General features: G+C 45.1%; 1 protein-coding gene across 1 annotated transcript; it reads left to right on the plus strand.

Moving 5' to 3' along the window:
• Positions 1-480: 480 nt before the first annotated feature.
• On the plus strand, positions 481-11,807 carry LOC143037922 (innexin inx2-like). Its single transcript, XM_076206597.1, has 7 exons — positions 481-548; positions 1,018-1,287; positions 2,049-2,173; positions 9,060-9,190; positions 9,951-10,095; positions 10,921-11,136; positions 11,319-11,807. The coding sequence occupies exons 2-7, from the start codon at positions 1,029-1,031 to the stop codon at positions 11,640-11,642; spliced, it is 1,200 nt and encodes a 399-aa protein (XP_076062712.1). The 5' UTR covers positions 481-548; positions 1,018-1,028; the 3' UTR covers positions 11,643-11,807.
• The last annotated feature ends 693 nt before the right edge of the window (positions 11,808-12,500 follow it).

Below are 12,500 nucleotides of genomic sequence, written 5' to 3' on the forward strand. Positions count from 1 at the left end.
TCTACTCCATCCCACCACTTTCCCATTTTCTTTCTTTTTTCAATTATCCGAAGATAAAAGTCAAAGGCTAAATGCAACCTCACTCCTATCTCGCTCTCCATCCTCTTCCTTTCTTTTTTTTTATTTGTCTTTTTCATGTACTTACTAATCTTCCCTCTCTTATATTCGTTCACTCTATTTACCTGTTTATTTGTTTAGCTCTTTCGTTTCTCTTACGAAGGTCTCAATATTATTTTAGGACCAAAGACACTTCTTTTTCCGCAAATGATTATCTGGTTTTGGGGATTTGATCTTCCAGGAGAGGGAGCTTTCCCCCCCCACAAAGCTTTGGAATGCGACACAACGCACATTCGAGCTTCCTGAGCAATTTTCAGAAACTCGGCCGAGCCAGATATCACGCGATAACTTGACTTCATATCCTTTGGCCATCGCCTCAGTCGAGGGTGCTAAACATGATGATCATTGGCAGTACCAATCCAACCGCGGTTTGAAGTGCTACACGTTGGTGGTGACTTTCACGGATTTCGTCGGAGCCCATTAAGGTCTAGGTGCGTAGGTGAGATGCACCCACTATGGAGAACGTGGGAATTATATATTAGTAGCAACAATAATTGCTCCAACTCCTGTAGCAAATAGTACAAACAGTGAAATTTCCTAAGTGAAGTAAAGGTCAGGGTTCGAATCTCTTGGCAGAGCTTCTAAAATTTTCTGTCTTACATATGTTTAAGACTAAACTTTTTTAGAATCTCTGCCAAGAGATTCGAATCCTGACCTGTGCGTGACTTCGTGATTATGTACGACAGGTCAGGGTTCGAATCTCTTGGCAGAGCTTCTAGAAATTTCTGTCTTACATATGTTTAAGACTGAACTTTTTTAGAAGCTCTGCCAAAGTATTCGAACCCTGACCTGTGCGTGACTTCGTGATTATGTACGAAGCACAGGTCAGGGTTCGAATCCCTTGGCAGAGCTTCTTATCATTTCTGTCTTACCCCTACGTCTCTCCTTCCACCCGTGCAGACCAAGGATCCATGATGGTGGTCGGAGTAGTCGCCTCAATTGCGGGACTGATCAAAGTCAAGCACGGCCAGTCGACCATTGTCGATGGCGCTGTCTTCAAGCTCCACTATAGATGGACCACAGCCCTTTGCTTCCTGGGCTGTGCTCTCATCAGCGCCAGTGATTACATCGGGAGTCCTATCCAGTGCTTCAAAGACGGTGTCAAGTCCAAGAAAGCCATCGTCACCTACTGTTGGATGTCGTCCACCTTCACACTAGACGACAGAATGTGTAAGCATAATTGAAAGTTCGAAAAAAAGTGGGAGACTTGGGGAAAACAGATTAGCAGATGTGAGATTGGGTCTCTTTCCCTCAGAGCCAAAGCAAAAGTGGACACGTGGTGTAAAGACTGGAAGATGGAGAGAGGAGGAGGAGGAGGAAAAGAGGAGGAAAATAAAGTTAGGGAGACAAAGGAGAAGAGGAGGAGGAGGAATATAAAATTCGCCTAGCATGCATCGATCCTACAACATGGCTGCTGCCATAGACCAGCACAAATATCAATTTGCTAGATATTTTGAGTTAATTTTGTGCCATTTTATATCAATAAATAAAAAGTTAAATCTTGCTGGTTTCGGGTTTTACCGGCACTCGTATCTACGTAAATTCACGTCACCGTTATATCTTAATTTATCTTAAAATAGCTGACAAAATCGCCGAAAGCTAGAATAGCGTCTAAAGCGAATGTAGGTTAGGAAAATATTCACAAGCTAAGAAATTTTGCTTTAGACACGGTCCTGAGGCTACAGTTAAAAAATCTGTTTAAAAACAGTACCATATTACAACCTTAAAAACTCATTTTGGTATGAAATCTAAGATTTTTGTTAGATTCTTTTTTTTTTTTTCTTACCCCATCAACATTCCGCCCCCTGGCACGTGCCGCCCGCGGCGGACCGCCCTTCCCGCTCCCCCTTTGCTACGCCACTGCCGTCTATCACATTTTTACTTCTCCTATGCTGGAGGGACTGTCTGACTGACAATGACCTATGTTGCAGTAAACATCACGGCGGAGGACAGGTCACATTGGCCCCACCAAGGCGTTGGAATGTACCAAGAAGACAAATACGAACACCACTACCACGCCTACTACCAATGGGTCCCCTTCGTTCTCTTCGCTATGGTGAGTATTCCCTCGCCGTCGATTGTAGCTCTTTAAGTGACTTTAACACAAGAGCTAGTGCCAGCAACAACAGCAGTAGTGGTAGTAGTAGTAGTGGTAATAACTGTTGTGGAAGTAGTGGTAGTAGTAGTAGTAGTGGTAGTGGTAGTAGTAGTAGTAGTAGTAGTAGTAGTAGTAGTAGTAATAGTAGTTGAAGTAGTAGTAGTAGTAGCAGCATTAGCAGCAGCAGCAGTAGTAGTAGTAGTAGTAGTAGTAGTAGTAGTAGTAGTAGTAGTAGTAGTAGTAGTAGTAGTAGTAGTAGTAGTAGTAGTAGTAGTAGTAGTAGTAGTAGTAGTAGTAGTAGTAGTAGTAGTAGTAGTAGTAGTAGTAGTAGAAGAGCGCATACAGAGTGTAGACCAGGGCTCATTCACTCCTATAACCTTTACGACTTCAGGTGGGATGGGTCCTAGAGCAAAGGCATTCTACGCTCGGCTGGCTGAGGTAATGGCTGAAATATTTCTTTGTCGCGGCTCGTGCCGCTTAAATTCTTCTTATCGGCTTAAGAAACCTGCACAGCGAAGCTATAGCGATAATCCCATACCACACTCCTGGTCATATGGCCATTTCCCGAAGGTTGAGTGTGGTTTGAATTTTCCGCCAAAATCATCGGAAATTTAAAATTCCCGGCTCTGTGCAGGCATGCGCATTGTCGACCCCACCTCCCCCTCCCTATCCCCTCCCTTCTTACCCGGCTAGCTCGAGCCGGACGTCGCGTCACTTCAATGAGAAATGAAGGCTTCGCCTGTGGGAGGAGGGAGGGACCCTAAATCTGTGCAGGTTTCTTAAGCCGATAAGAAGAATTTAAGCGGCACGAGCCGCGACAAAGAAATATTATCGGCTGAAAGAAACCTGCACAGCGAAGCTATGCATGAGACGAGGACAGGTGGGAGGAGAGGTGAAGCCTGAATCAAACCGTTATTACGTGTGTCTTTCCTATGGGAGACTTATTCATTTTATCACTCAGTAGAGGGGAGACAGAAACGTCAAGTACCCACGCCGAAGAATGTGACATGCACAACATTGCACTGTTCACACAATGCGTAAATTATACGAAATTTGTATCCTGTTCAACGGTTCCTGGCCCCTCCCCACTCCTCGGTCGCCCTTTGCCCCCTCCACTTTTTTGAGATGAGAGGGGTGGAGCCGTTTCCATGGCGACACATGGGACAGGGGCGACCGAGTGGTAGAGACACCGTGTCCCCAAGGGAGTCGTCGATGTCCAGTCCCTAGGTCCCGCACCCGCTCCACAGAGTGGGTGCGGAGAAACTCCAGCGACCGGCGTAGGGCCCCCGACCGAAGCCAGGGACGCAACAACCTGTGGAGTGCTGAGGGTATCGGCCCGGGCAGGTCACGCGGGAGAAGCAGTATGCTCCTGTCGACCTCCCGTACCAGCCGTCGGCGCCCCAAGCGGCTCAGTGGAAGGGCCGGGGTCGCGAAGTTGAGCCCCCCGCCACCGAAGGAGGGAGGACGTGTGAGAGAAGCACGCTCTTTTGGCGCAGGGGAGCACCCGAAGGACGCTGACTGTGTCCCACTCAATCCCGAGCCAATAAAGTCTCTGTGTGGGAGCAAGGGCAGACCCGTCCCAGTCCACCCCGAACTCCACGTCCGCCAACACACTCAGAGCCACTGAGATGTCGGCCGATGCACCCTCCCCGGTGGGCAAATGCATCAACTAGCCGTCTAGGAACATGAGTGTGGAGACGCTTGCTTCCGTCCAACGTACGCCTACCACTCTCACTAGTTTCGTGAAGATCCTCGGGGTAAGCGAGAAACCGAAAGGGAGTATGCGAGGCCAAGTTCGTTTCCGAGCGACCTCGTCCGTGGGCGTTAGTCAAGAGGCTTCGTCCTGGGTGAAGACGTTCCCTGAGCGTCTCCCACGAAGACGGGCCTGGACCCTCGGTATGTATCCAACTCACCCCAAGTCTTCCCGCGGGAAGTTCTCGAAGCCCGTGGCGAGCGTCTTCATCCAATAGTGTGCTATGGCAATTTGTGACGTCTCATCACCCACAAGCGGACTTCTATATGTTTAATACCTAGTGACATCATGTGATTATACTGTGACGTCACCGGATTGATCATGGCGCCATAGGATCGTCTCGTGACGTCACAGGGACACAAATTGACGTCATAGGACTACATGGTGACGTCAATTTATCACAATGACGTCATCTTATCATACCGTGACATCACTGAGTCACAGTGAGCGTTGAAATAAATTTTGACATGGTAAAATTCTGGACCATCATGACTGTAGATTAAATTAAGTTGAATAGGAAAAGTCATGTTCATTTCGACCTAAGTCACAGTGAGCGTCGAAATTAATTTTAACATGGTAAAATTCTCGACCATCATGACTGTAGATTAAATTAAGTTGAATAGGAAAAGTCATGTTCATGTTGACCTGAGTCACAGTGGGCGTTGAATTAGTTTAACATGACCATCATGACTACAGATTAGCTTAAGTTGAATAGGAAAAGTCATGGTCATTTCGACCTAAGTCACAGTGAGCGTCGAAATTAATTTTAACATGGTAAAATTCTCGACCATCATGACTGTAGATTAAATTAAGTTGAATAGGAAAAGTCATGTTCATGTCGACCTGAGTCACAGTGGGCGTTGAATTAGTTTAACATGGTAAAATTCTTGACCATCATGACTACAGATTAGCTTAAGTTGAATAGGAAAAGTCATGGTCATTTCGACCTAAGTCACAGTGAGCGTCGAAATCAATTTTAACATGGTAAAATTCTCGACCATCATGACTGTAGATTAGCTCAAGTTGAATAGGAAAAGTCATGTCCATTTCCACCTGAGTCACGGCGAGCGTCGAAATAAATAATAACAAGGAAAAATTCTCGACCAACATGACTGTAGATTAGCTCAAGTTGAATAGGAAAAGTCATGGTCATTTCGACCTGAGTCACAGTGAGCGTTGAAATTAATTTCAACATGGTAAAGTTCTTGACCATCATGACTATAGATTAGCTTAAGTTGAATAGGAGAAGTCATGTCCATTTCGACCTGTTTTTTTTTGTTTTTTGTTTTTTTCTCCAAGGTCAAGGCATTTTATTTATGTAATACCTAGCACTTTGCGCCAACTTAAACTGTACTATTTAAAACTGATTTTCCTCTTCTCATTACACTAAATGATTGTAGTTTCTTTGAACTAATTTATACTCATTTTAACTAACACTAGACTCCCTAAGTCTAAAGTTCTTTTGTGTTTTACTTGGGGGTGGAACATCAGGTAAGTCATCTTTAAACTCAAGCCAAGTGAAGTTGATAAGAGGTTGGCTGTGGCTCATGAGAAGGGCTGGGTGTTTTTTTTTTTTTTTTTTTTTTTTTAAGAAACCTGGAAGGAGGGTGGTGCCGTGAGGCGTTAGAAGACCATTGAAGCTCGGAGGTACGGGGCTGCCGAGGCCTGATGATCCTCGGGGAGCCACCCTCCGTATCATAAGACACGTCCCCTTGTCCTCCAAGAGGCCCGGGTTCTTACCACGGACGACTTGAGGACGTATGGGGAACGGAGTACGAGTGGAAAAGGTCAAAGTCTACGCCTAGGGCCTGACAAAGAAAGTTATAAGGCGTTAAAGGACCATTATTGGTCGAAGGTATGGGGCTGCCGAGGCCTGATGACCCTCGGGGCGTCACCCTCCGTATCATAGGACACGTCCCCTTGTCCTCCGAGAGGCCCGGATTCTTACCACGGACGACTCGAAGACGTATGGGGAACGGATTACGAGTGGAAAAGGTCAAAGTCTACGCCTAGGGCCTCACAAAGGGAGCCATTAAGGCGTTAGAGGACCATTATTGGTCGGATGTACTGGGCTGCCGAGAGGCCTGATGACCCTCGGGGGCACCCCCTCCGTACCATAGGACACGTCCCCCTCTCTTCCGAGAGGCCCGGGTTCTTACCGCGGACGACCCGAAGACGTATGGGGAACGGATTACGATCGTATAAGGTCAAAGTCTACGCCTAGGGCCTGACGAAGCAAGCTATGAGGCTGTTAGAGGACCATTGATGACCGGAGGTTTGGGGCTGCCGAGAGGCCTGATGACCCTGGGGGGCGCCACACTCCGTACCATAAGACACGTCCCCCTGTCTTCAAAGAGGCCCGGGTTCTTACCACGGACGGCCTGGAGACGGGGACGTATTGCGATCGTATATGGTCAAAGTCTACGCCTAGGGCCTGATACAAACCGTGAGGCAATAGAGGACCGATGATGGTCAGAGGTATGGCGCTGCCGAGAGGCCTGATGACCCTGGGGGGCGCCACACTCCGTACCATAAGACACGTCCCCCCCGTCTTCAAAGAGGCCCGGGTTCTTACCACGGACGGCCTGGAGACGGGGACGTATTGCGATCGTATATGGTCAAAGTCTACGCCTAGGGCCTGAAACAAACCGTGAGGCAATAGAGGACCGATGATGGTCGGAGGTATGGCGCTGCCGAGAGGCCTGATGACCCTGGGGGGCGCCACGCTCCGTACCATAAGACACGTCCCCCTGTCTTCCGAGAGGCCCGGGTTCTTACCACGGACGGCCTGAAGACGGGGACGGATTGCGATCGTATATGGTCAAAGTCTACGCCTAGGGCCTGATACAAACCGTAAGGCAATAGAGGACCGATGATGGTCAGAGGTATGGCGCTGCCGAGAGGCCTGATGACCCTGGGGGGCGCCACACTCCGTACCATAAGACACGTCCCCTGTCCTCCGAGAGGACCCGGGTTGTTTACCAGGGACGGCTCGAAGACGGGGACGGATTGTGCTCGTATAAAATCAAAGTCGAAGAATGAGACAAACCAGCAGCCAAGCGGAAAGCGATAAAACTAACAGACGATTAACCAGCAGGAAACGGGACCGCCTGCTCCCATGTGGGCAGCGAGTTAACCACTCGGTCCCGTTTCCGCGATCTAAGTAACGCGACGTCCGGCTCGAGCTAGCCGGGTAAGAAGGGAGGGGATAGGGAGGGGGAGGTGGGGTCGACAATGCGCATGCCTGCACAGAGCCGGGAATTTTAAATTTCCGATGATTTTGGCGGAAAATTCAAACCACACTCAACCTTCGGGAAATGGCCATATGACCAGGAGTGTGGTATGGGATTATCGCTATAGCTTCGCTGTGCAGGTTTCTTTCAGCCGATAAAGAAACAACAACCAAAATGCAGCATTGTTTCATGGATGAGATGTAGACTGTCATTCTCACTCCTAAGATCAGCCCTCCTATGCCTGAGAGGTACCAGGTCCCCACCGCCCAAATCAGCACATATACTGTACAAAACCTAGATTTTGAGCAGACGGTGGTTGACAGTAGGATAAATGAACTTTTGTACTAGGCATTATTAAAAATAAATAAATGAATAAATAAGTAGATAAATAAAAGGGTCGTCGACCACAGTCATTGGCGGGAGAGGGGCCAATGAACTGTGTCTGTGGAAGACAGACCCTGCTGCTTCCACCACACAGTTCCACGAGGATGGAGGTCGTATTATTTCCCCCCCCCCCAAAAAAAAAGAAGTAGTAGTAGTAGTAGTAGTAGTAGTAGTAGTAGTAGTGGTGGTAGTAATTGTAGTAGTAGTAGTAGTAATTGTAGTAGTTGTAGTAGTACGATAGTAGTAGTAGTAGTAGTAGTAGTAGTAGTAGTAGTAGTAGCAGCAGCTAGGAGGGCTGCCTAACAGATGCTCCTGTGGTGTACAATTTACTACAGACCATGCAATGATATGCAAGCAAGGTGGATTTATTTGCATGCGACACGATGAGGTAAGAGATCTCACTGCCCAAATGCTTCAGGAGGTGTGCAAGGATGTGACTATCGAACCAACATTACTCCCACTAGGAGGGGAGAACTTCAGATACCGCACGTGGAACACATCAGATGAAGCAAGAGTGGATGTCAGCGCAAGAGGTTTCTGGACACGGGGACAATTGGCTTTCTTTGACATGCGAATATTTGATCCGATGGCCCCCTGTTACAGCAACCTAACTATTGAGGCATCCCACTCTCGGAACGAGCATGAGAAGATCAGGATGTACGAGGAGCGCATACAGAATGTAGACCAGGGCTCATTCACTCCTATAACCTTTACGACTTCAGGTGGGATGGGTCCTAGAGCAAAGGCATTCTACGCTCGGCTGGCTGAGGTAATGGCTGAAAAGAAACAACAACCAAAAAGCAGCATTGTTTCATGGATGAGATGTAGACTATCATTCTCACTCCTAAGATCAGCCCTCTTGTGCCTGAGAGGTACCAGGTCCCCACCGCCCAAATCAACACATATACAAAACCTGGATTTTGAGCAAACGGTGGTTGACAGTAGGATAAATGAACTCTTGTACTAGGCATTATTAGAAATAAATAAATAAATAAACAAATGAAAGGGTCGTCGACCACAGTCATTGGCGGGAGAGGGGCCAATGAACTGTGTCTATGGAAGACAGACCCTGCTGCTTCCACCACACAGTTCCAATAGGATGGAGGTCGTTTTTGAAAGTATTTATAAAAAAAAAAAAAAAAAAAAGTAGTAGTAGTAGTAGTAGTAGTAGTAGTAATTGTAGTAGTTGTAGTAGTAGCGGTAGTAGTAGTGGTGGTAATAGGAATTGCAACAGTAGTAGAAGTAGTAATAATGGTGGTAGTAATCCTGTTAGTAGTAGTAGCAGTAGTAGTAGCTGTTGCAATGGAGGCCACGATCGAGGAAATGGTAGGCATGCAAAAATGAGCAGTGACAGTTGGAATCTTAGAAGGAGTCTTAGATGGAATAGTAGTACCTATGGTTATACAGTCTTGACAAGGAACCATCAAACCTCTTTCTTGTCATCCAATTCACCCGTGTTTTCCTTCTCTTCCAGGGTTGCTTTTTCTACCTGCCACACCTGATATGGAAGAGCATCGAAAACAAGAGGCTGGACCAGCTTTTACAGGGTCTTAATGTCCAATCACTCGACAAGTGCTACGAGAAGAAGAAGGAAAACATCGTAAAGTAAGTCGACAGAAACCTCGCGAGTCTTTGGGGGTCGGGTCGGTTGTGGAGACGGGTCTGTCTACTCCAGTGACCACCTTGAGCTTCCTTGGATACCTGTAACGTCACTAGATCAATAACGTGAACGTCCTTCAATGTGGGAATACGTTTTAAACACTGTAGTCTCGCTAACTATATTCGATCACATTTGGGTGCTTTGCAAACCTCGTCCCAAGGTTTGCCGTACACCATGTTAAGAAAAACAAAATCTGTAAAGTATGCTACCGTTAAAATCCGGAGTATCATCTGCCCGCTAAACTAGTCTCATTCGAATAAGAAACAATTCTTCTTCGGAATCCTTAATTCCTCTTACCTCGCTTCTAACAACGTGTCTTGGTCTGTGTTAGTTTGATCAACGAGAGACGCGTTATTCAGACTGTCATCAAGCACCTGAAGCGTTGTTAGTTACTTGTGATGAGACAGCGACAGTCACAGTCGCTGATGAGAACAACAGGGACTTAGTTATAATACTTGATCAATTAGAGTTTAAATGTCTGGTGTTCACTTTGAGCTTACACACCATCTTTACTTAACAAAAGGAAGTTAGTCTTGGGGTGAATGGCATGGTTGACCATGGGCAATATGAACCTAAGAAATAAGTATCTGATAGTTGATAATGAACATTCATGTGCAAGGCATTCGCTTGTTGTATACGAACACCAGTCTAACTTCTCATTTTCCTTCCCCTCTTTTCCTTCCACACCCTTGGTGTGAATCTCAGGTATATGATGGCCTCTCGGGGACATAACGGAATCTACTCCTTCCATTACTTCGCGTGTGAGATCCTCAACCTGGTCAACGTTGCGGCACAGATGATCCTCCTAGACAAATTCTTCGGGGGATTCTTTGCAAACTACGGGATAGAGGTGAGCCCTGACTGTTGGCTTTTGTATTTGATGGACTTAGGGTTACAGTAGTCATTGTTACTCCAGGGGAGGCATAATTAAATATAATTCACAGAGGAACCAGCTACAAAAAAACCATCTTAGTGCAGAGCAATCCCGGTTGAATAAGGTAGAAGGAAAGGACTCAGGATAAGTTTTTGATCTAATACTTCGAGTATAACCCATCTTCAAAGGACTATCCTGAGTTTTTTTTTTTTTTTTTAACTTTTGCTCCTACCATATACCTGTCAAGATGGACTATTTTCAATGCTGGATAAAAAAAAAAAAAAAAAAAAGGAGCTTTGAGGTGTACCATCTCTTTGTTTACTATTCCCAACCTCTGCCATTTATTTCTCCGGAATAGATAAACGAATAAACAAATAATTAAATAGATAAACGAATGAATAAGTTAATTAAAGATAATGCAGAGCCTGCACAATGATACCGAAAAAAAGAAGAGAGAAAAGGGCATTTAGAAATGTTGTAAGGTGGCTGGCAGACAACCTTAAGAAATCACTACCCCTCCAAGGAAACGTAGGTATGGCAGGTGACAATATCAGATTATCAAGAATAATATATTTTGCCTCCTATATCGTACTATTTTCATTCCCATTGGATACGTTTAACTCTGGTTGCGCTATCGGTCTTGTAGTATTACAAAAGAGCCGTGTTACATGTGATTGACTGTTGTTGAAGTTTATTTGAAGGAATAGGAGTGCCCGAAGATTACGGGCGTTCCCCTCTCCGTCATTCCAACCCTCCCCCCGTCCTCCCACAACACCCTTACTAAGATACTCACGTGCACAGGTCCTCAACTACCTGGACGAAGAAGACCCAAAGCTCAACCCGATGCTCACGGTCTTCCCGAGAGTAACCAAGTGCACCTTCCGTCGGTACGGTCCGTCAGGTACCATCACGAAGGAGGACACCATGTGCATCTTGCCGCAGAACATGCTCAACGAGAAGCTGTTCCTCCTCATCTGGTTCTGGCTCGTCATCCTCATCACGATTACGGCCGCACAGGTTCGTTTTTTTTTTTTTTTTTTTTTTTTTTTTATCGGTTTGAGCAGGGTTGGAGACACAGGCAACACACGTCATTTTTTTTTTTTACATTTACCAACGTAAATAAGGGTACGTTTGACATATTGTAACAGTATTACATAAATACTCGAGCCTACTCTTGAAAAGATTCTTTCCTTTTACAGCTGGTTTCTCGCATCTGCCTTTTCGCGAGCCCCTTCCTTCGCCTACGTATGCTTGAACACCGGGGCAAAATGTCTGTCTCCTTCAAAATCGAACACTCAATCCAGCAGATGCAGCTAGGCGATTTCTTCCTCGTCGAACTCATTGGGGTCAATGTGGACGCCATTTGCTTCCGTGACATTCTTCAGGAGCTGTGCAAACCGAGGGAGCGAGCACCTAGTGCCTACCCGAAGAACTCTGGCACCTACAGACCTTTCTACAGCGACGACGACCTCGATCCACACCGTCTCAAGAGGGAACTCGAGATGGAGGACGCTGTAGTTTAACCGAAGTGAACTTCCTTGCCTGACGAGGAACTCGTCGAAGAACCACGGGGAGGGGAACTTAGTTGTCACCGGAGAAACGGGGAGTGACTTAATCAAACGAAGTATTCTTGATAGTTGATTCTTCGCAGGGGAAAAATACATACATACATACATATATATACATATATATATATATGTATATATATATATATATATATATATATTTGAATAATTCGCTAGTGGACAGCGACATCAATCACGGTCATAGATTGTCTGATATATATATATACATACATACATATATATATATACATATATATATATATATCTATATACATATATATATATATATATATATACATATATATATATATATATATATATATATATATATATATATATATATATATGCAAAGAAATCACAAAACACACGTGACAAACTATTTTTGCAGAAACCACCGGGAAACTGAAAAAAAGTAGAGGTTGAAGAAAATAATATGTTACCATTTTTAGATGTAAATATTCACCAATGTGGAAGATATCTTAAATTTGAGGTTTACAGGAAGCTGACCAATGTCCTTTCGTACATTCATTTTTACTCGTATCACAGTCAAAAATCCAAGTCGCCAGTTTTTTCTTCAATGTTCCTGAGAGCTTATAGAATTTGTTCCCTTCAGTTTTTGGATCAAGAAATACAATTCATCTATGACATTGGAGAAAATTTAAAATATCCAAAACATCTAATTGATAAGACAAAAATCAAAGCTAGGAAATGTTTTCTTAATACTTCGCAGGTCAAACCATTTAATTATAAAAATATGTTAACAATTCCGTACCACGAAAATCTAATCAATCTTCCTAGCATCTTTGAAAAATTTG

Source organism: Oratosquilla oratoria, chromosome 23 (genome assembly GCF_046742065.1).
Source record: "Oratosquilla oratoria isolate Oo_2021 chromosome 23, ASM4674206v1, whole genome shotgun sequence".
Lineage (NCBI taxonomy): Eukaryota > Metazoa > Arthropoda > Malacostraca > Stomatopoda > Squillidae > Oratosquilla > Oratosquilla oratoria.

What these genes read in the sequence shown, in the direction of transcription:
- LOC143037922 (XM_076206597.1), top strand. Translation starts at nt 1,029, where the DNA reads ATGATGGTGGTCGGAGTAGTCGCCTCAATTGCGGGACTGATCAAAGTC. An exon ending in CACACTAGACGACAGAATGT is followed by an intron (nt 1,288 to 2,048) that starts GTAAGCATAATT and finishes CCTATGTTGCAG; the next exon opens with TAAACATCACGGCGGAGGAC. An exon ending in TTGCAAACTACGGGATAGAG is followed by an intron (nt 10,096 to 10,920) that starts GTGAGCCCTGAC and finishes TCACGTGCACAG; the next exon opens with GTCCTCAACTACCTGGACGA.